The 19,383-nt window shown below is 40.5% G+C and overlaps 1 protein-coding gene across 1 annotated transcript in view; it reads right to left on the bottom strand.

The window, feature by feature from the left end:
- LOC146316973 (unconventional myosin-IXAa-like) overlaps positions 1-19,383 on the bottom strand; it is a 97,695-nt gene that overhangs the window by 4,320 nt on the left and 73,992 nt on the right. Inside the window, exons 25-43 of the mRNA XM_084734145.1 lie at positions 18,447-18,531; positions 17,477-17,680; positions 15,767-15,864; positions 15,373-15,470; positions 14,609-14,829; positions 13,703-13,819; positions 13,314-13,502; positions 12,928-12,975; positions 12,725-12,836; positions 11,849-11,910; positions 10,274-10,466; positions 8,228-8,356; positions 8,019-8,124; positions 7,605-7,736; positions 6,763-6,886; positions 5,207-5,260; positions 3,668-3,688; positions 3,102-3,376; positions 2,114-2,256 (exon numbers count right to left, since the gene is read on the bottom strand). Coding sequence (XP_084590271.1) covers positions 2,114-2,256; positions 3,102-3,376; positions 3,668-3,688; positions 5,207-5,260; positions 6,763-6,886; positions 7,605-7,736; positions 8,019-8,124; positions 8,228-8,356; positions 10,274-10,466; positions 11,849-11,910; positions 12,725-12,836; positions 12,928-12,975; positions 13,314-13,502; positions 13,703-13,819; positions 14,609-14,829; positions 15,373-15,470; positions 15,767-15,864; positions 17,477-17,680; positions 18,447-18,531 — 2,411 coding nt within the window. The remainder of the gene's footprint in view (positions 1-2,113; positions 2,257-3,101; positions 3,377-3,667; positions 3,689-5,206; positions 5,261-6,762; positions 6,887-7,604; positions 7,737-8,018; positions 8,125-8,227; positions 8,357-10,273; positions 10,467-11,848; positions 11,911-12,724; positions 12,837-12,927; positions 12,976-13,313; positions 13,503-13,702; positions 13,820-14,608; positions 14,830-15,372; positions 15,471-15,766; positions 15,865-17,476; positions 17,681-18,446; positions 18,532-19,383) is intronic.

Here is a 19,383-nt window from a genome sequence, read left to right as displayed (position 1 = left end):
GGAGCAAAAATAAAGATTGGAAAACAGACAAAAAAAACTGAGTACAAAATTGTTTTAATGGTGAAGGAGCCACTCATCCTATAAACCACTGCATATTATACTTTTGGTTTGTGTGTGTATATAAATTATGTTGACTGCTGCATAACAACATTATCTGTTTAACTCATGTTAGCTAATGTTTGCTACCTAGCTAGCCAGCCTGTAGTAAACATATTCTTGTGAAAACATGGTTGACATCAGACAGACTTGTGGCTTCTGCAGGAGTATAAAGCATTGTTTCATACTCTCATAGCTCGTGGTAAATCTACCTTGGATGGACAGGACATTATGGCCAATAATCTAAATCGTATATGCAGAACATGACTGGGATTTTCACTTCAGGAACCTCATTGTTGAGCTCTATAATGTGACACACTTCACACTTTCAAGAGTGCAGCTGAAGACCGATTCAAAACTCAGAAAAATTCAGAAGGGATCAATTAATGCATCTCTCTGAGACACAAATGTCATTTTTATTCCCCTGAACCCCATATCTATACTACAAACATTACATCAGCGTTGCGCTCGTGTGACAACAGCGTTCGCGCCACTATGAAGCATCTGTCTAAACCGGTTCTATCTTATCTATGCATTTTAAAGCAGCAAATGAGCAGCCAAACTTTGTGCGCAGTGTGCAGTTTTCCTTCAATATATGTGAATCTTCCTGATCTGTTCTTTCCATGAACATGAATATGATATATGTCATACAGCACAGCAGTGTGTGTTGGTGTTAGAGATGTCAATGAGTAATCATTAATCGATTAATCACCATTGAGGAAAAAATGAAAATGAGAAAAACATCTTATGAAGTATTAACGATTAATCGATTAATTGATTAGCGTTTTCAACTATCACTTAAGGAAAATGCACAAACTTTGCAACTCTAGTGGGCGTAGTGAGTGCGTGGCTGAGCAAAAAAGAGGAGCTGTTTATCAGAGCAGAAGGAACATTTAACAGTGAAGTCGTCTAGTGGCAGTAAATGTACAGTGAGGGTTACAGTTTGCCAATGAATAAACACTGCAGAAGAAGTTCAGTAAGTTACTGTGTCTTGCTTACCAGCTGCTGGGAAAAACTGAAGGGAGAGTCTGTGGAATTACAAACCCTAGGTTGCAAAATATAAATAGATAGTTATTCACTGCCTTTTTATTGGGCATCAACCTTGTGTAATGCAAACACTGTGAAAAAAATAGACTTTAAGTGCAAATAAATGCTTCAGGTTGCATATGCACTTATGAGACGTGACTTGCAAGGAGCTGGTGAGAAGGTTTCTGTGTTTCCCTTTAACAGCGGCAGGGAAAGTGATGCTAAAACTTGTCGTCTGTCATATTAAACCAAAAGGAAGAAAGAAGCTTCGGCAAATTAAACATAAACAATCAAACATGAGGTGTAACATGCTGTAGCAGCATGCATTTGATTTTGACTGGTTTTACAAAGTCATCTTCATTCTTCATGGCCAACCATGAACTGTAACTTCCCTGGTTCAAGTCTGAGCAGGGACCTTTGTGGCCTGTTGTTCCCCATTTCTCTCTCCACTCATTTCCTGTTCTCGCCACTGCCAGTTTTCTAACATACACAAGAAACACCTCCCCAAAATTTAAAAAAACAGACACAACTTTTGTTTCGCTCATACTCCATCACTGCAGTTCATTCACGTATTTGTAAAAGGTGATGAATAGCTGTTAGCTCGCTGGATAAACTGTTATTGTTGCAACTAAACAGCTAAACTAAACAAATTATTCTTCATGTGGAGTTTTTGTCAGCTATCAAACAGTCTCAGCCGCCACACTGAGGTGGAGCTTATCCTGAATTACATCAACTGTCATGTAAACACATAAACCAGACTGTTTAGCATAAAGGTCAAAAGGAGTAAACATAATGTGATTAACACACTTTAAGAGCTTTAATCAAGTTACTACCTTAAATAAACAGTAATCAAGTGATACTGTCGTTCCATCAGTACTCAGCCAAGTACCAGCTGCAATCATGATGAGGAGGGGACTGAGGGGATATCAGAGACAGCTCCATCTCTGATTTAAAAGATGAGTAACTAACTTATTCTCATGCACACACATACCGGAAGGGTCTGAGGTGGCTCCCTCCGTCTCCATGGTGATGTTCTCAGAGCTGTCTGCCGTGCCGATGGATGCTTCGGACTCAGGAGTCTCGTCGTCAGACGTCCGCGGCTCCAAGATCAACATTTCATACGTCAGCTCCTCCCTGCCGACACAAACGCACACAATACACACACAGAGGACAGGTTACAAGCCTGGTCGGAGCTGCTACATCTAATCTGTGTTTCAACACTTTAGCTATAGCTGAATTAGCACTACAGACTGACCTTAAGTTTTAACTTGGCCTACTAGCAATCCCTACTGAACATGTGCAAAACTCAAAGTGATTTCGTCCTAATAAGAGATGTCACATATATTGTACTTGCATATCTCTTAAGGGATGAATGTACAATATTGCTGGGTAATGAAATAAAGTGAGAGCCACAGAAAATAAACGTGTGTATGTTCAGCTACCAGTTTACACTGAGAGTTGTTTTTATGTGTGGTCATGATTGAATGATGCAATCATTACTAAAATGCTTTTGCAAGCAATGCTGCAATTATTTTCCGGTCGGTAAAGACGGAGTAAGCGTGACTCTGGATGTTTAGGTCAACAATTACAACATGAAATTATTTCAGAGTTGTTGAGGACGTTCGTGTCAGTGGTGGAGGAAGTAATCAGATCCTTTTTTAAAAAAATAAGAATACTAACTGCATTCATTATGCTCATTATATGTGGAATACGCTTCATGACTCACAAGTTTTTAAACACAGAGCAGTTTATGCACCTGTTGAATATATTTTGAATATAGTGAAGTATAAAGATAAAGTGGCATGAAAAGAAAAAATAATTATGTCATTCTTAGTTACATTACACCAGTAGTTTGTGTGGAGATTTACTAAAATCATCACAGTTGTTTTTCACAGTGTACTTCCTCTCTGCCTTTGTACACACTTTAAGTGACACATTCAACGAAATGCTTCTAATTTTGTGTGCGAGAGGCGTCATACTTCTCTTTCTGGAGACTCTCGATCTGCTCGGTGAGGATTCGCTCCTCCTGCTGCATCGCCAGCTGCTGCTGCTCGTTCAGCCCGGCCTCTGCTGCATCCTCTCCTCCTCCTCCTCCTCCCCCTCCTCCTCCTCCTCCTCCTCCTCCTCCTCCACCTCCTCCTCCTCCACCCCCTCCTCCGCCTCCTGCACTCTCTCCGTCCACCGCAGGGGGCACCTTGGGGCTGAGAGGAGGCGAGGTGGCGTGGGCGCTGCTTTGCCGGACACGACCTTTGCTCTGCAGGGTCACACACAAAATCAAAGGCAAGAGGAGGCTGAACCATGCTAATCATTTTTCTTTTTTTGTTGACAGAGATAGTGATGGTGCACAGACAGAGGACTCGCTTTAGACACGGTTGAATGTTTTGACCACATACGGACTATACAGAGGATGTACTGACCACAGTTCACAACATCACTGCTAAGAAACTATGAGGTCTAATGCTCTACACAAACATACAAACACACACACTGCTACACACACACACACACACACACACACGCACACACACACACAGGTAGTCATTACCTTAAGTTTAGCTGTGTTAGGCTGCATGTTAATAAGTCATGAAGCAGAAACAGAAAGCAAAGAGCAGTCAGTGGAGCTCCAGTCAGTGCTGCTGTCTCTTAGCGCTCACCGTAAACATAAACATCAACCGAGGACAAAACTACACTTACAGTCATACTCACGCCTGTCTTGAAACTGTAAAAAAAAATATTTAATACTTGAAATAATATCCCTTATTTGTCCCGCAGGACCAGTAGCGCTAGCTTGTTAGTAGCGTTGTGACCGCCAACATTAGATGTGATGCTGCTTAAAAACAAGCTAGGTTATTAGCTTGCTTTGCTTTCAACAGACACTTGGCAAACACAACGCGAAGCAAACAAGACAACGATGTAACTTTTTCTGACATTTAAGACACAAACAACAGAACAACATTATTATCCATATCTGAGTATAATTCAGATCAACTATGTTAGCAGTAACTTGGTAGATTAGCTTCAAAACCTGCTTTTACCTACTTTGGTTTTAGAGAACAAGTTGCTTCATATGAATCATCTTAATTCAGACAATGCATTTACTGATTAGTATGTAATTACATCTTAGCAAACTAGTTCCCCAAATTACTTGTTTAGAACAGATTAACTATCTGTTCAGTTATGTCACAAATTCAAGTCTCAAGTCCTGTGACATATTTTAGTCCAAGTCAAGTTCTGAGCCTGCAGACTCAATAAATTAGGCTGCAAAGTTAAATTTAGTGGAATTTGTGGCACACAAACCCGCCCATGGACAACGCCGTCCTCCGTGCAAGGCCGTGGATAGCATGGATAGGTAATGGAAGCATGGATAATCTGAATAAATAATTAAATAATTGATTGCTTTCTTGTTCTGTACATTTAAAAAAAAATACCAAATTATAGGAAATATCAAAAATCCAAGTCAAGTCTGAAGTCATTAGTCTCGGTGCTAGTCTGTACCATTATTTCTAAAGTCTCTGAGCAATAAAACTGATGTTGTGGGCTGCAGCCCCAAGGTAAGGTACTGCAGGTGGGCTGCGAGAGGTCACAAGTTAAAAACTGTTGTGGCTGGATTATCAATTTACAGTGCATTACTGTATGCAATTAATCTGTTTACAAAATAAGAAATATATCTGGAAATATAGGGTCATACTCTCGTGTCTTGATAAGAGATGTGATTATTAATCTTCAGGCAGAAGATTAAATCTGGCCCTGCCTTTCTCTTTGTGGCATTTTTCACTGGCTTCAGGCAGAAAAGGGAACAATATTAACAATCAATACTGATTAATTTTAGGTCTTATCCCCCCCATCAGTCTTAAGCGACAACACTTGTCAACTAACCAAGTTTTAATAAAACAGTAACAAATACACAAACAGAAGTTCAGACAGCTACAAGAGAGCTAGCTTACAGACAAACGTGTAAAGTATTATGGCTGGAGGAAACAGACAGTATGACTGGACGGATCAGATAGACTGACGGACAGGACAGGACTGGTGGTGGGCGAATGGGCGGGCGGGTGGTCACATGGAGTGGCAGGGGCATACATACCGGGGTGGCAGTGCGGGTTATGCTCATAAACCTAACAGCAATTAGTACAGGTTTCTGGAAGGAGGGATGGGGGGGGGGGGGAGGGAAGGAAGGACAGATTAGGGTTAAGGAGTGATGAAGGTTATCAAGTCAGCATGGTTTTGGTGGTTTGTAGTCAAAAGATGTCTCACAGTTTCGGTTAAAACTGAGCTAAAGTTGGTTGGAAAGTGAAAGTTTTAGCCAAGTTTTAACCAAGACGTCTGGACATCTTTTGATATGTATATCATTAAAACCATGTATGCTAGGAATGTTTAGATACAGTTGGTTGGTTGAGGAATTTCGGAGGTTTGGGAATCACAAACAAGTTGGCAGCATCTTTCATTCATGTTTCCTATGAAAAGGATAGTTGAGATTATTTGAAGTGGGCTTGTATGAAGTGAAAACATCCAGTATCAGTCATATTTTGAATATCTCCGCTGTTATATGAGTTAAATATCGTTCTCTCCAAATCAACCAAACTCCATTGGCAAAATCAGTAATTTTACTGCACAGAACACAAGATTTTCTGCTGTACCATTGCCTCAATTGATTAATTTGTTTGTGTTATTGTGTCAGTTTGGTGTTTTAAAAAGGTTGGTTTGGATTCATGGAAGTCAAACAATAACACAGACAAACCAGCAGATCTAGGCAGTGGTAGACCAGCAGCTCCCATGTTGCATTAGATAAAAACTGCTGTTTTTGCTAATGGAGTCTGGCTGAGTGAGAGAGGGTGATATTTAGCATATATAACGGCGGTTTCCAGTCAGAAAAGGCTGTCTGACGGCAAAAGAAACCAGTCAAAATACTCTAAATATAGCGCACACTTCAACTGATGATGATTTTTTGAGGTGGGCCTTATTTTGTGGCTTTGAACAATTCCTTCAAAAACTATTGCACAGCTCAGTGCTCCTTAGGGATCACAGTAATTTCATTCCTTGTTATGACAGTAATATTAAGGTGTATGTTACAGTGAGTGCTACATATATGTATTAACTGTAGTGTAAGCTGTCTACAGCATGATGTATTGTATACTGTAGATTTTTGTTGGAAACCATCTTAATTCTGTTTGTGTTCCTTTCTTACTTATAATTTCAATGCATTACTTTAAATAACCAATATGAGCAACATCACCATTGCCATATACTGTACTTTTCACTCTCGCCACTGTGTCGTTTTGTTTTGTATATGGATGTTTTCTTTTCTCTGAATAAAAGAAACATATTTTGGGAGCTCCTGAGAGAGTGATTTGAGTGTTTGAGTTTTTTTTTGGTCAGCTTTTTGCTTGTGTTATAAAAACACAGCAAAGTCTGTTGATGAAAGATGTAAAGGAACACAGAGGAATGAACTCCTGTCATGGCCATGTGAAAACCATGCCAGCTGCTCATGGAGCTGAAAACTGTTGTGTCACCATTTACATGATGAGTGAGAGGAACAAGTAGAAAAAGGATTATTCATCCTAACATCTTCAGCATCATGAGTATGTAACTTGGCCCCGGGCCCCGAGAGCTGCTGTCGGATGTTCTGCGGTCTGATCTTACCATGGACTTCCTGATGTGGGTCAGTCGGCTCTTGGCTTTACTTTCTGCAAACTCCAGACTACTGATGTCCTTCAGACGAGCTTTGTACTTGCTCATCTGCTCGTTGATGATCAACTCCACGCACCTACAGGGGAGGGATCCATTTAGAATAGAACAGAATAGAATACAACAATAAGAAATAATAAAAACAAAAACAATATACCAAAACAGGCTCGAGGACGTGTCCTCGTTTTTTTTTTCTGGATCTTTGTTTTGTGTTTTATTGTAAAGAGAATATTATGCATTGGTGTATATTTAATTTAATAATTTAAATTAAACTACATTTTCAGCTATTGTATACACCTTCTTTGAATCTAAAACTAAACTAATCTAAACTTTTTTCTTTCAAGAAATAAACCTGAGTAACTTTTTAACTTCCTTCACCTGCAGTCAGCTGCTGCCGTTACACCTGGCATTATACTTTTCTAATGTGTTTTATTGTTTGGATGAACTTGAGTACTGAGTGTCAGATAATTTGGGGAAAAACCTGAAAGACAGTGCAGTTGTGCTGCTCTGCTCATTTTTTTTAAACAGTGAAAGTGATTTCAACAAGAAACCGAACTGAAAAAGAGTGATTTCAGCCATATTTTTGACTTTGTGTTGGATTTGAATCAAATGTGTTGGCACTGACATTGTTTCCTAACCTCAGTGGTAAATCTTTAAATAGAAATGAAAACTGTAAAGTGAGACATTTTTGATAAAACTCCTAAGTCGCTGGCAGTTATTTTGTTTAAAAGTCCTATCTGTGAGCTAAAGAGTTAATTCTTGGAGCAACAGAGGACAGTAAAGGCCGGTGGACGTACGCCGTGGTCTTGCTGATGTCTTGGACGCTCTGCAGCGGGTCGATGGTGTCGGGACAGCGAAGGATGCAGGGAGCGAACACGATGGCGAGGGCATTGGCTGACATCCTGTTAGTCTCCTCCTGCAGGGCGATCCTGAAAGACACCACAATGTAATCCTGTTAATCCTGATGCTGATCCTATCCTGAGTGTGAAACCCACTCCCACCAAACACAGCGGACAGGACGGCCTGCGACTGACAGAGCTAATCCAGCATGTTTGATCAAAACAAAGAGAATCTGAAACCACTAAACTGCACAGACACTTCGCTCACAGGCGAAAACATGATTCAGCTCTTATTTCAAAAGCTGGTTTTTACACACAGGCCATCTTGCTTCAGGTCGCACAGCTGATGTTGATTATTATCTCATCACCCACCTGACCAGATGGAAGATGAGGCGCTCCAGCGTGCTGAGGTGCGTCCTGCTGAGCTGGTCGATCACTGAATACACCCCTCGGATCACCTCCCGCTTGTCTGGCTGACCTGAAAAGAAAACAAGCACACGCCATCAGATCGAGTAACGTCTCACCTCCTGAAACCGTCTCTCAGCTGAAGGGGTCACCAACGGGGCTAATTATGATCTTACCCATGGCCCTGAGGAACTCCTCGTACAGTTCAAAGGTCATGAGCGGGCTGGGCAGGTCGCGGAGCCACTGTTTGAGAACGCTGGCGATGACGTGGATGTTGTAGTCGTCCAGGCTCACACTGTTCACATCTGGAACAGAGAGATACGTTCATGTAAGCTGACTTTACTGCAGCGTTTTACTGCAGTAGGTTAATCTGACGTGGCATATAGCGTAGACTGGAGTATTGTGAGTTGTATTTTCATGAATGTGTATGCTGAGACGTTGTACTGTCCTGTGTATTGTGTAATGGGTTTTTATTTTAATCCTTATCATGTACGTGTGATGCAATGATCAATCTGTCCATCAATCCAACTGGCTGCCTCAGGCTTGTGGTGGGTGCACATTAAAATCACGACTGCAAAGAGTCATTTTGTCTCAAGAAAAACATTCCCCTTGAAGCTTATGACAAACTCACAAAAACGAGCCCATGAGATTCAGTAGCGAATCCTCAGGTTACCTTGTGTGGTCTCTCACCCAACAAGAAACATCCTGCCAGTGACGGAGACAGAAGAAACACGTAATGCCCCAAGTCTGTTTAATTACTACCTGACATGAAAGGTGTATTGTATTTTTACATGTATTTTTGAGATGTTTTATGAAAAAACCGAAGGCAGATTTTTACACTGTGGTCAGTAAAGTTTTTGTGTTTGTACTTCATCGTCCTCCTTTTGTGAAAAGAAGAAGTAGAAGTGGTAGTAATAAAAGAAGTAGTAAAACAAAGAGGAGAAGGGGAATAAGTAGATGTAGCAGTGGTGCAGTCCCTCCAGGATTTCGTGAGCTTTTTGGGGGGATTATTGCAGCTTTAATTGCCTGATTTCACGGCAGCTTTTCTCAAAAATTGTGATGCATGCTGCAATGTTTTCAGGTAATGTCTGCAATGAAATCACAGGAGCAAGTGAACATTGCAAAAAAAAGTTATTTGTTTATTTATTTGTATAAGTCATTAAAAAATCAGAGACAACTTGTTCCAGGGAGAATAAAAACACACTCTGTTCTAACTAATGTTAACAGAAAGGCTCAGGATTACAAAAATTCTATCAAAATATGGCTTATTTGTAAAATGCATGAGTGTGGGAGGGGGTTCCACAAACAAGAAAAATCTTCTGTGGACCTCAAACTAAAATATAAAAAGTGTGACAATAAACATGTTCCTTTCAGTACCTGTGACAAAAAAATAAAACAGGAAAACACTTTTGAGATGCACATGCATGACGTTTGTGTGAGGGACTGCTATGACTGATGGAACCTGCAGGAAGCTAAGATGATTGGTCAAATTTATGGAAAAGTTGCAATGATTGCAGAATTCAGAGCGTTGAATTCTGCAATTCTGCAATCCGTTGATTTTGCGTTAATTGTTGGGATTGCAACTTCCTGGAGGGACTGCCAGTAGTAAGAAAATATAGAAATAGAAGAAGGTGAAGAAGTTATGTCCATCTTTCTGGGTCAAAATAATCACTATGAATTGATGATTATAATAACATTGTTTTTTTCTTTCATTTTATTTCTCAGGCAGACTTCAATCGAATTATAATAAATATTGTATATTTATGACATTTATATAAAGTAATGAAATGGACATCTGTTTCACACTCTGCGTCGTCCTCAGCAGCCTCACCGTACAGTTTCTTAAACACAGTGTTTTAAATCACTCAAACCAGCCTATGGAAACTTTGCCCTCTCTCAGGCTCGCTGCCAGTTCTTCTGTCCTTTCAACAATAAGGGCTCGCTCAGTGGAGCATTACATGACCAGACTTTATCGATTCTCTTGTTGAAGGCGGCTTTAAACACAGGTGCTTTTCCCATGTGTATTCTTCTTCTGTCTCCATCATGAGCAGACTGTTTCTCATTGTTTGAGTAGACTAAAGTAGCCCGAGGAACAAAATGACTTTTTTCCCCTGTTATGATTTCAGTTTGCATGCAGCAAACAGAGGCAGCAGAGACAAGGCATGGGAGTAACGTTAAAAAATACAGTTAATTTACTGTGTCAGGGTCTGTGTCAACCTCACCTGTGTCCAGACCCTGGCGGAGTTCTTTGATCTTATTGGTGGAGCCCGACTTCCTGTAGATCCCCTCCGTGTAGAGGCCGTGCATCTCGATGTAGTTGATGAGTTTCTCCACCAGCTGAGGCACTGTCCGCTCCTCGCTGGTCAAACGAGACAACTCCACGCCAAACTGCCGAGACGACAGCTCCGGATCGTACTGTTGTACAAAAACATAGAAACATGTCACGATAAAGTGAAATTTTACCTGCTGTAACTACTGCTGTGACCCCTATAACAATTACGGTATCAAGATCAATGACAGAGTAGTAAACTCACCAAGTAATGTCAATTATACAGCAAAATCTACTTAAAATTAGCTTATAATAGCCACCATAAGTAAGAGTATAGCAACAAAAGTTTTTGTTTTTTTAATTAGTTAAGGTTCTTAGAGTTGTCTTATTTCTTAGTTTTAATTTTCTGTTCACGTCTTACATTGAATATCTATCTATCATAACATAGCAGGCATAGTATAAGTCTTTACTCAGTTAAGGTGCAAACCTATTTAAAAAATACACCTATTGTTTAAATGGCTGAACGTGCACCCAAAGCTTTACGAGGCGCATCAAACTGCTTTGGCGTCGCTATTCTGACCTTTGAAGCATCAAATGAGGACCAAAGCTTTTTTCCTGCAGCTTCAGTAAAAGAGAGCTAAAAGGAATAAAAAAAAGGCATGGATGCAAGAAGTGGATGTTGACGGGGCTGCAGCATCCCTTTAAACTGGGCATTATAGAGACAATCAAATGACTGAGAAAAAGTGTGATGCAGCAGAGGGTGAGAGGAGGAAGAGGGAGGAAGCGTGCTAATATGGACATGATGATAATGAATCCTAATGTTACTCTGCAGATTGGAGTCTCTGTTAATGCTGAGAAATAGACAAAACTGCATTATATACATTTGTCTCCTCTATGGAGCATCTGTCACTGCACTGCATCATTAATAAATATAACAAACTGTCCGGGTGCTGTCTCAACTAGCCATTCAAATCCAAATCTGATCCATGCAGCGCGCTATAGGAGCATCAGTTGGCACGCGCCAAATGTAGCATGTCAGTTATTGCCTTCACTGCATTTGGTAAAAACTTAAAGACTTAATATGCAACATTTTCCTTTAAAAACATTTAACAGACTCATATAACCATCATGTTTTGATGTGTGTGGGAGTGGCTGTATCTGCAGAGATCCTGCCCTCTGCCTGCGTTTCCTTATTTTCTCATTATTTTGCTGTGCTCGGGACATTTTACCGACCCAAAACATCCATATTTGACATCCTGGGACTCAGACTCAACAATTAACTCTCTTTCCGGTGCATTTAAGCCCAGCCCAGACAAATCCGACTTCCTTTAAGTCAAATCAGTTTTATTTAAATAGCACCAAATCATAACAGAAGTTATCTCAGTATAATTTCCACGTCTAGACTGTACTCTTTATAATATTATTTATAAAGACTCAACAGTTTCCATCAAGAGAAAGCAGTAAGGTGATAGTAGCCGGCTCCATTGTGATATTACAGCAACCTGAAACCAGAAAAATCTCCTCCTACCTTTTTACTGCACTTGGTGGTCATCTTGGAGCAGCACTTCCTGTGGCAGGCGTAGCGACACACTGCAGAACAACAGACAGACACAAGAATCAGACTGATGGCATTTCTCCAACCTCAACAACAGCAGCAGCAGTCAGTCAGTCAGTCAGTCAGTCACGACCCCAAAGAGTCAGACTGCAAACGCCAAGGTGGCGGCAGAGAGTTTGTGTGGGAAGTCTGCTGCTCAGTGAAAATGCAGATGGATCTTGTAACTGGATAGAAGATGGATTTATGACAGGAGAGCGGGGTTTAATCGAATCTTTCTGATACTCAGGGAGGCAGGGCAAGACTGCGAGTTTTGAGCAGTGGTGTGTGTGTGTGTACGTGTGTGTGTGTGTGTGTGTGTGTGTGTGTGTGTGTGTGCCTGAGTGTGTGAGAGAGAAAGGATTAGGAGGGGGTGTAATGTGCTGTGTGGGTGGAAATAAAAACTACACACATGGGCGTGAGAGCCTGTGGGTAAGTGAGTTAGGAGAACATTAGGACCTGCTGGTGTGTGCGTGTATCAGTGCGTGTGCGTAACATTAGACAGACTTTCATATTTTTACAAACTGCTTTTATGGTAAAGTCAAACATGCAAATATCATATCATATTAAAGTAAAATTACTGCTCTGCACTACTTTTTGTCCTGTTTCTACATAATGTGCATCATTATTTGTGAAATATAAGGTTTTTTTGTGAGCTCTTAGCTGGTTAAGTCAGTGTAAACATGACACACAGCAGAGGTAAAAAACATTTTTTTTTTTCTTTTGTAAGGGCCAACTGAAACAACACATCCGTGTGAAAGCAACCCAGCTAACGATGCTAAGCGTGTGCGTGTTTTCGTGTCTGATCCTCACGTTTGCAGACGCAGGCTCGGTCCATCATCCAGATGAGGGAGGAGCAGTACTCGCAGTAGGTGGGGATACTGTACTGCGTGGACTTGAAGATGTGACCGTTGTGTTCTTCCACCTGCAGGGGGCAGCAGAGACAACAGTAAGCTCAACTCAATTATTCATTTTTTTCCAAATGCTTTGTTTAAGTCATTAAAGTTACAACTCACGATGTCCGTTTCCTTCTTCCTCGACTTCTTGCGTTCACGTTTAGGGGCCTGGAGAGAGAGAAATGTGTTAGCATGTGCATTTTGTGTGTTTTCTTGTGAGTACTGCACATGTGATGAATTAATATCTGTAGATATTATTTGTATTACAAAGTGCAGTAAATGAGTAAAAGCTGCTTCTTCAGATTAATTGATTTTAAAATCTGAATTTAAGTTCCCATTAAACTGCATTTTGCTCCAACAAAACAATCTCACACCTGAGCTTCACAGAGGATCCATTATTACTCCATTATTGCATCCATTACTTGAAATTTATTGAGTATTTTTTAAATGTCTTGACAAGTACTTCTGTTTTTTTTCTGCGTCCATTCACTTTTAAACTTTCTTACCCTGCCGATCGTTCCCTCCATGGGCTTAAACTCGGTCATAAACTCATCGAGGAAGACCTTGAAGGTGTTGACCCACACCTTCACCGGCGATTCGCTCCAGTCCCTCTGCTCCAGACGCATGGATTTCTCCAGGATGTGCTCGAACAGTGCGTAGAGATCCTTGTAACGGATACTCTTCCCATCATCCATCTGGTGGTGAGGGAGACGGAAAGGAAAAAAATTCATATATATCAGTAAACATTTACAGACAATCACAGCAGAGTATCTAAGAGTTAATTTATAGTGTGATCGATTGACTTCTCTGTCTCTTGCTGCAGAGCTGAACAGAGATCTAATGATGATTTAAACAGCTGAGAACAAACAAAAAGAAAAGAGCCACAAAGACTCACAGCCAGGGCGGTGGAGTAGGAGTTGAAGATGTTGATCCTGAACTCCTTCAGAGCTTTCTTGAAGACGACATCCACCATGGTGTCCTTCTTACCATCCTCAGACTCCAGGTCAGCGATCTGGAGGGACAAATGATTTTCAGGTAAATGACTCAAGTCAAAAGCTGAAAAAGATGATGCTCAGCTCAGCAGCTGTTTACTGAGATAACTAAATTGGATGAATAAATAGTTGTTCACAGAAGAGACTCAAATTGTGTCTGCAAGATTTATAGAGTTAAATTTATGTATAAAATCCACATTTAAAAAAATGACTTCTACAACCAAGATCCGGACAACTAATGATTTCATACACTTCTACATTTTTAATACCTTGTAAATTACGTGTCAGACTTCCAGTAAACTCTGATTTAATTCCAAAGATTTCCTGACAAGACAAAACACTTTCTCACTTATTTCTTGTCGTATCTAATCACACAAATTATTTTGTTTTAATTTTTTCACCCCCATACAAGAAAGGTGGAAGGGAATTTTGCTTTTGGAGCTCACAGCATTGAAAAATTAAATAAACCAGCAACGTCTCCCATGAGAATCATTGCCCCAGTTAATCTGAATCATCTGCATGTTTATTTTAGTAAAACTCTGAAAAAAGTTTTCAGTGTGACACATACGAGTTGTGAGTTGCGAATGGTTGAAAATATTTCTAGTGCAGACCAACCAGATTAGGGTTAGATATCTCTAAACCCAGATGATTAAATGATTGGAAGTTCTATTGTAGCTGCAGCAAACTTAGCAAGTGTACCTTTAAACTTTGTATTCAAGACTATTTTGAACCTTGAGTTTCAGGTAATGTGATGTAATTAGCAGGTCAGGTGATGCTAAGTGTGTACAGGTACATGTTTGCCCTCTCACCTTCTTCATGAGGAAGTCGTTCATGCTGCGGTAGTCGTGGGCCGAGGTGAGGATGTGCAGTGAGTCGTTTTGCCACTGGGCCGGTTCCAGAGCGATGCTGCTGATCTTCACGCTGCGACGCCTCCTCATTTTAGGAGACAGCTCCTTGTTCTCCTTACTGTCCCTGATCCCCCGCGAAGAGGCCGCCTCCAAGTCCGGACTGTGAGGAGGAGAAGGGCCTTCTGGGAGGATGGAGGGAGGTAGAGAGAAGGTGGATTACTAAAGGTGATATGTGTTAATCCAAGAGTTGAATCAAAGGGTGTTTGAGGTATAATATCAGTTTCAGTGTATGCTTTAGATCATTTTCACCACTTTACTTTGCAGTGCAACAGCCCTTTCCGATGGGAAACTGCTGTCAAATAAACCAAATATCACTTTCTACAAACCAACCAAAATCCATTGGCAAAATCAGTAATTTAACCTTGCAGAACATGTAGAACATGGGAGCTGCAGGTCCACCGCTGCCTTGATCTGTATTTGTACTTATGTATTTTAAAAGGTGTGTCCAGATTCACCAAAGTCACACAACAACACAAACAAACTAACACACCATGTTCTGCAAGGTAAAAATGACTAATTTTCCCAAAGGAGTCTGGTTGAACAAGAGAGAGCGATATTTAGCTTATATAACGTTGGTTTCCTGTTGACAAAGGCAGTCTGGCATCAAGGTAAAGTGGTGAAAATATTCAGCACAACAGCACTTTTTCTCTGTTTGTTTTTGTTACCTGCTTCTCCTGCTTCGCTCCTGCTGGCCTGCTTCTCTCTTGACAGTTTTTTCTCCGAGTGCTTCGTCTTACTCCAGAATCTCATCTTTCCCTTCATCCTGCTAAATCACAAATACAATTGATAAATTTAAGACGATCTAATACACAAGTCAGTCACAAGAAAAAGAGGAAAAGTCATGGAAACACTCTGATTAATGACAATTAAAGCTCATTAGTTATTTAGGAGCCTTCAGAGAATAAATCTAGTAAACCACCAAAAGTAGAATAACAAGATCAGTTTGTATTTTTGTGTATTGAAGTCTTTTAGAATTGTACAACTGATAAACTGACGCATTTCACATCTTGAATGTATACATTTTCAGTGTAAAAACATGTATTTCTAGTGTGATTCTACCTTCCATCATGACTGGAGGTTTTCCTGAGCATCTCCACCTTGCCCAGGTCTCCTGACGACATGGTCTTATGGATCTTCTTCTGGTCTTTGTGAGATGGCTGGAGAGCAGAGGACAGAAACTGGGTCAGAAAAAGGGCAGGTTTAAAAATGTTTCTGGTTGCACGACTTTCTGTTTGACACAGTTTGGTTTCTGTATGTCGACTATTTTTGGAACTTATAGACAGAAACATTATGTTATTGAGTTCATGCTCATGTAATTTGTTCTACCACAAAAAATATTAATGTAAAATTTCATAACACTGCAGTAAATGTTTATAAATCCTTTAGGTGACAAGATATATAGTGTAAATTACTTAGTATGGTTCTAGTGATGCTACTAAATGTACTGATAAAATAAATCTACCGACTGAAGAGATTGAGAGTGAATCAGCAGAGAATAACGCTGATATCGAGATACTGAGAGAGAAACAGAAGTCATGCTTGTAAGATCCTAAATTATGCTGTTAGTGAGAAGTTATTCGGCTCGATTTTCCGGCATGCAGGTGCAGCAGTTGGCGTGCAGTGCGACACGAGGCGTGATGTGTTGTTGCCGAAGATCAGAATATGAGTGGACAAGATCTTCAGTCAGTCCTTGGTGCTATTTATTGCTGTCAAAGAAGAAGAAGAGACCGGGATACACCGGCATTTTGAGTTTTAACCTTCTATTTTTCCTTCAGGACAGCTGCAACAAGTTTTCTTATTCACCTGTCTTTTAGTGACTGATAATGTTTCCAGATTAATTTGATAACGGTGCAAACAGCAGCAGACAAATAATTTGAGGCTGTAGTTTGCTTTCAATGATGCATTATATACTAACTAAGATAAAATCAGCCTCACCTAACAAATAACCTTCCAGTTCTGATAGTCGATTAATCATCTAGATTCTTTATTCACCAAAAATGCGAAACATTTGCAGCTAGTTTAACATCATTGCAATGAAAATGATTTCACTTTTGGGCTGTTGTTTGGACATATCTTCCACAATCTTTTCATAATTTCAAGTTGCAGTAAGCGATTCTGGAGAGAGACAGCTGAGTCTCATTCCCAGGTTATCAAACTACTGAGACTTTCAACTCAAAGTGTCAGTGTTTGATGACCTGGGAATAAGTCTCAACAAAGCAACTATCTTACAGACCTGTGATCAGCCAAAGTCTCCAGTCACAGGCTAGTTTTCTTTCTGACCACTTAAATTACATTATTCTTAAAGCTTAAAGCAAAAATAAACTGCCAAATCCAGCTTTAAACTAAAAAATATCAAAAAATTAATATATAATAAATTAATTGTTAGTTGCAGTCTTGCATGTCAACACTGCATGTGTTTTCTGAAGGAAAAATAGAAGATTAAACTCTAAAATGTTGAAGTATCTCTTGATAGAGAAATAAACTCTTGTGAGATGAAAAGGGGACAGAAGTCTAGAAGTGACAGCTCAGATGACTCAGCTCGGGCCGAGTTTAAAACCAGCAGCCACCAGAGCGACGTGCAAAGGCCTCCAGACGAGCCGCGGTGACGGTCTGTTTGATCAGACTGCAGCTCAGCAGTCAAACAGTCGAAAAAGTTGGGTTAGCAGTGTTAAAAGGCTCCTCCCCCTGCCGCGTGGCCAGGTCCACCTGAGGAGAAGGTGAAGGGGGGGACAGGGAGGTCACGGGACCTCCGGAGATCCGGTATTTTACCATCTCGGAGTCACTGTGACAGTCGGCCTCGGGGTGGACACACGAGGGAGACAGGGAGGGGGGCAGCGTGTGGGAGTGGGCGGGGATGTAGTACTCGTCGTCGTCGTCTGACTGGGTCGCCCCCTCGGAGTTACAGCGGGTGAGGAAGTCGGAGCGCGTCCGGGACATTCGCGCTTTCTTTTTGGGGCCGGGGCGGCCCACCTGCTACCAGGCAACCACAGGAACATCAGGTCAGCCGCCAGCGTGTGTATGTGTGTGTGTGTGTGTGTGTGTGTGACAAGACTGTGAATCCAGTGAAAAGCAAATGTACCAAACCTTAACTGACCCCTGAAACATTTTTATAGGGTACATTTTTTGGATAAATTACAAAAAAATAGCTACTTAATTAAACAATTCTTGCAAATAAATCTGTGTATGCATATGTGACTATATATTAACTATACATATTGAATTTCATAAAATTTGGTGACCATGGTAATTAGGGTAAATCTTAAGATAGGAAGTTTCTGTTACATGGTCACTTTTCATCCAAATTATGATGTTATAGTTATCTATCTATCAGCTGTACATAACTGCTGTACATACCTCTCTAGCCAGTATAAATCTGTTTTATAAGTGTTTCTGCTGGTTTGATTTCTGTTTATTTTCTGTATATTTATGGCACAATGAGAGCTACTGAGTCAAATTCCCTGTATGTGTGAACATATGTGGTCAAATTAAGGTGAATCAGATTCTTATGTTGATGATAATTCCAAAGGAACAAAATCAACATTTTCAGTTTTATGTTTAATGATTTATTGCAACATAATTAGTCTGAACACATCAACAGACCATCAAACATGTAAGATGTGCACATCGTGTGTGTGTGTGTGAGTATGTGGCTTCGTTCACATACCTATGTGTGTGTGTGTTTGTATGTGCATGTGCGTGTGTGCACGCAGGTGTGTATGTATGCGTGTGTGTGTCCTACCTCTCTGTTTCTGGATCCAGCAGATTTGGAGTCATCTCTGAACATGGCCAGAGACCTTTCCTGGTTCACCAAATCCTTATCTGACCTGCAACACAAAACCAGATGTTAAAGGCCCAAATCCAGACCTTTGATAGGACAGTGAGTGAGGGGAAGACATGCAGGGGCCTCTGTGCGTGGGACACACACTTCACCCAATGAGCCAAATCTGCCTCTGCAGAAAGGTCTCATGAGTCCAGTGGTGGCAGATGTTTTTTCTTTAAGTAATGGTTTATAGAATATACAGTCCTTTGCAGGAGGGAAACTTTGTGAAAATTAACTCAGTGAGCAGATTACAAACATGTTGTCTCACCCTTCCCTTCCTAGCGTGTAGGAGAACCCACAGTGGCCCTGATGCTCACACAAAATGTGAAAGGCCCACGCATTTGGTTTGTCTGTTCTGGGCTACTGATGATTATTCACTAATGAAAACGTACTCATGAATATCTTATTCAATTCCTGCAATATTCTGCCCATAGATCCATATAAATCTTACACAATGGACCTTTAAAACATCAACCTGTGATCACTGGCCGTAAAAACAATGCTGCTTTAATTAGGGCAAATGCTTTTAAATTTACAATATATCACCTTCACATATGTATGATGCACTTTTCCTGAATTTTCTGAGCAAATCTTTATAAAAGTCCTTTGTCGTGATGGCAGAATCATATTGTATGTAAACAATGATACTACCACACAAAATTCATGAAGGTAGGTCCTTACCCATAGCCTGCCACCATATTATTATCATATTTTATTTAAAAGTAACTGTACGGTTTAAAACATAAATGTCACAATGTGATGCACTGTACCAGATTACAGCTCAGATCTAATTGGCATCTGCAGTTCCTTGGCAGGTGAGGACATAAAAACAGCACAGAAACACAACACAAAGCTA

Source organism: Lutjanus erythropterus, chromosome 13 (assembly GCF_056507025.1).
Source record: "Lutjanus erythropterus isolate fLutEry1 chromosome 13, fLutEry1.hap2, whole genome shotgun sequence".
NCBI lineage: Eukaryota > Metazoa > Chordata > Actinopteri > Lutjaniformes > Lutjanidae > Lutjanus > Lutjanus erythropterus.
Note: the sequence above shows the minus strand (reverse complement) of the source record. Positions and strands in the feature narration are given on the sequence as shown.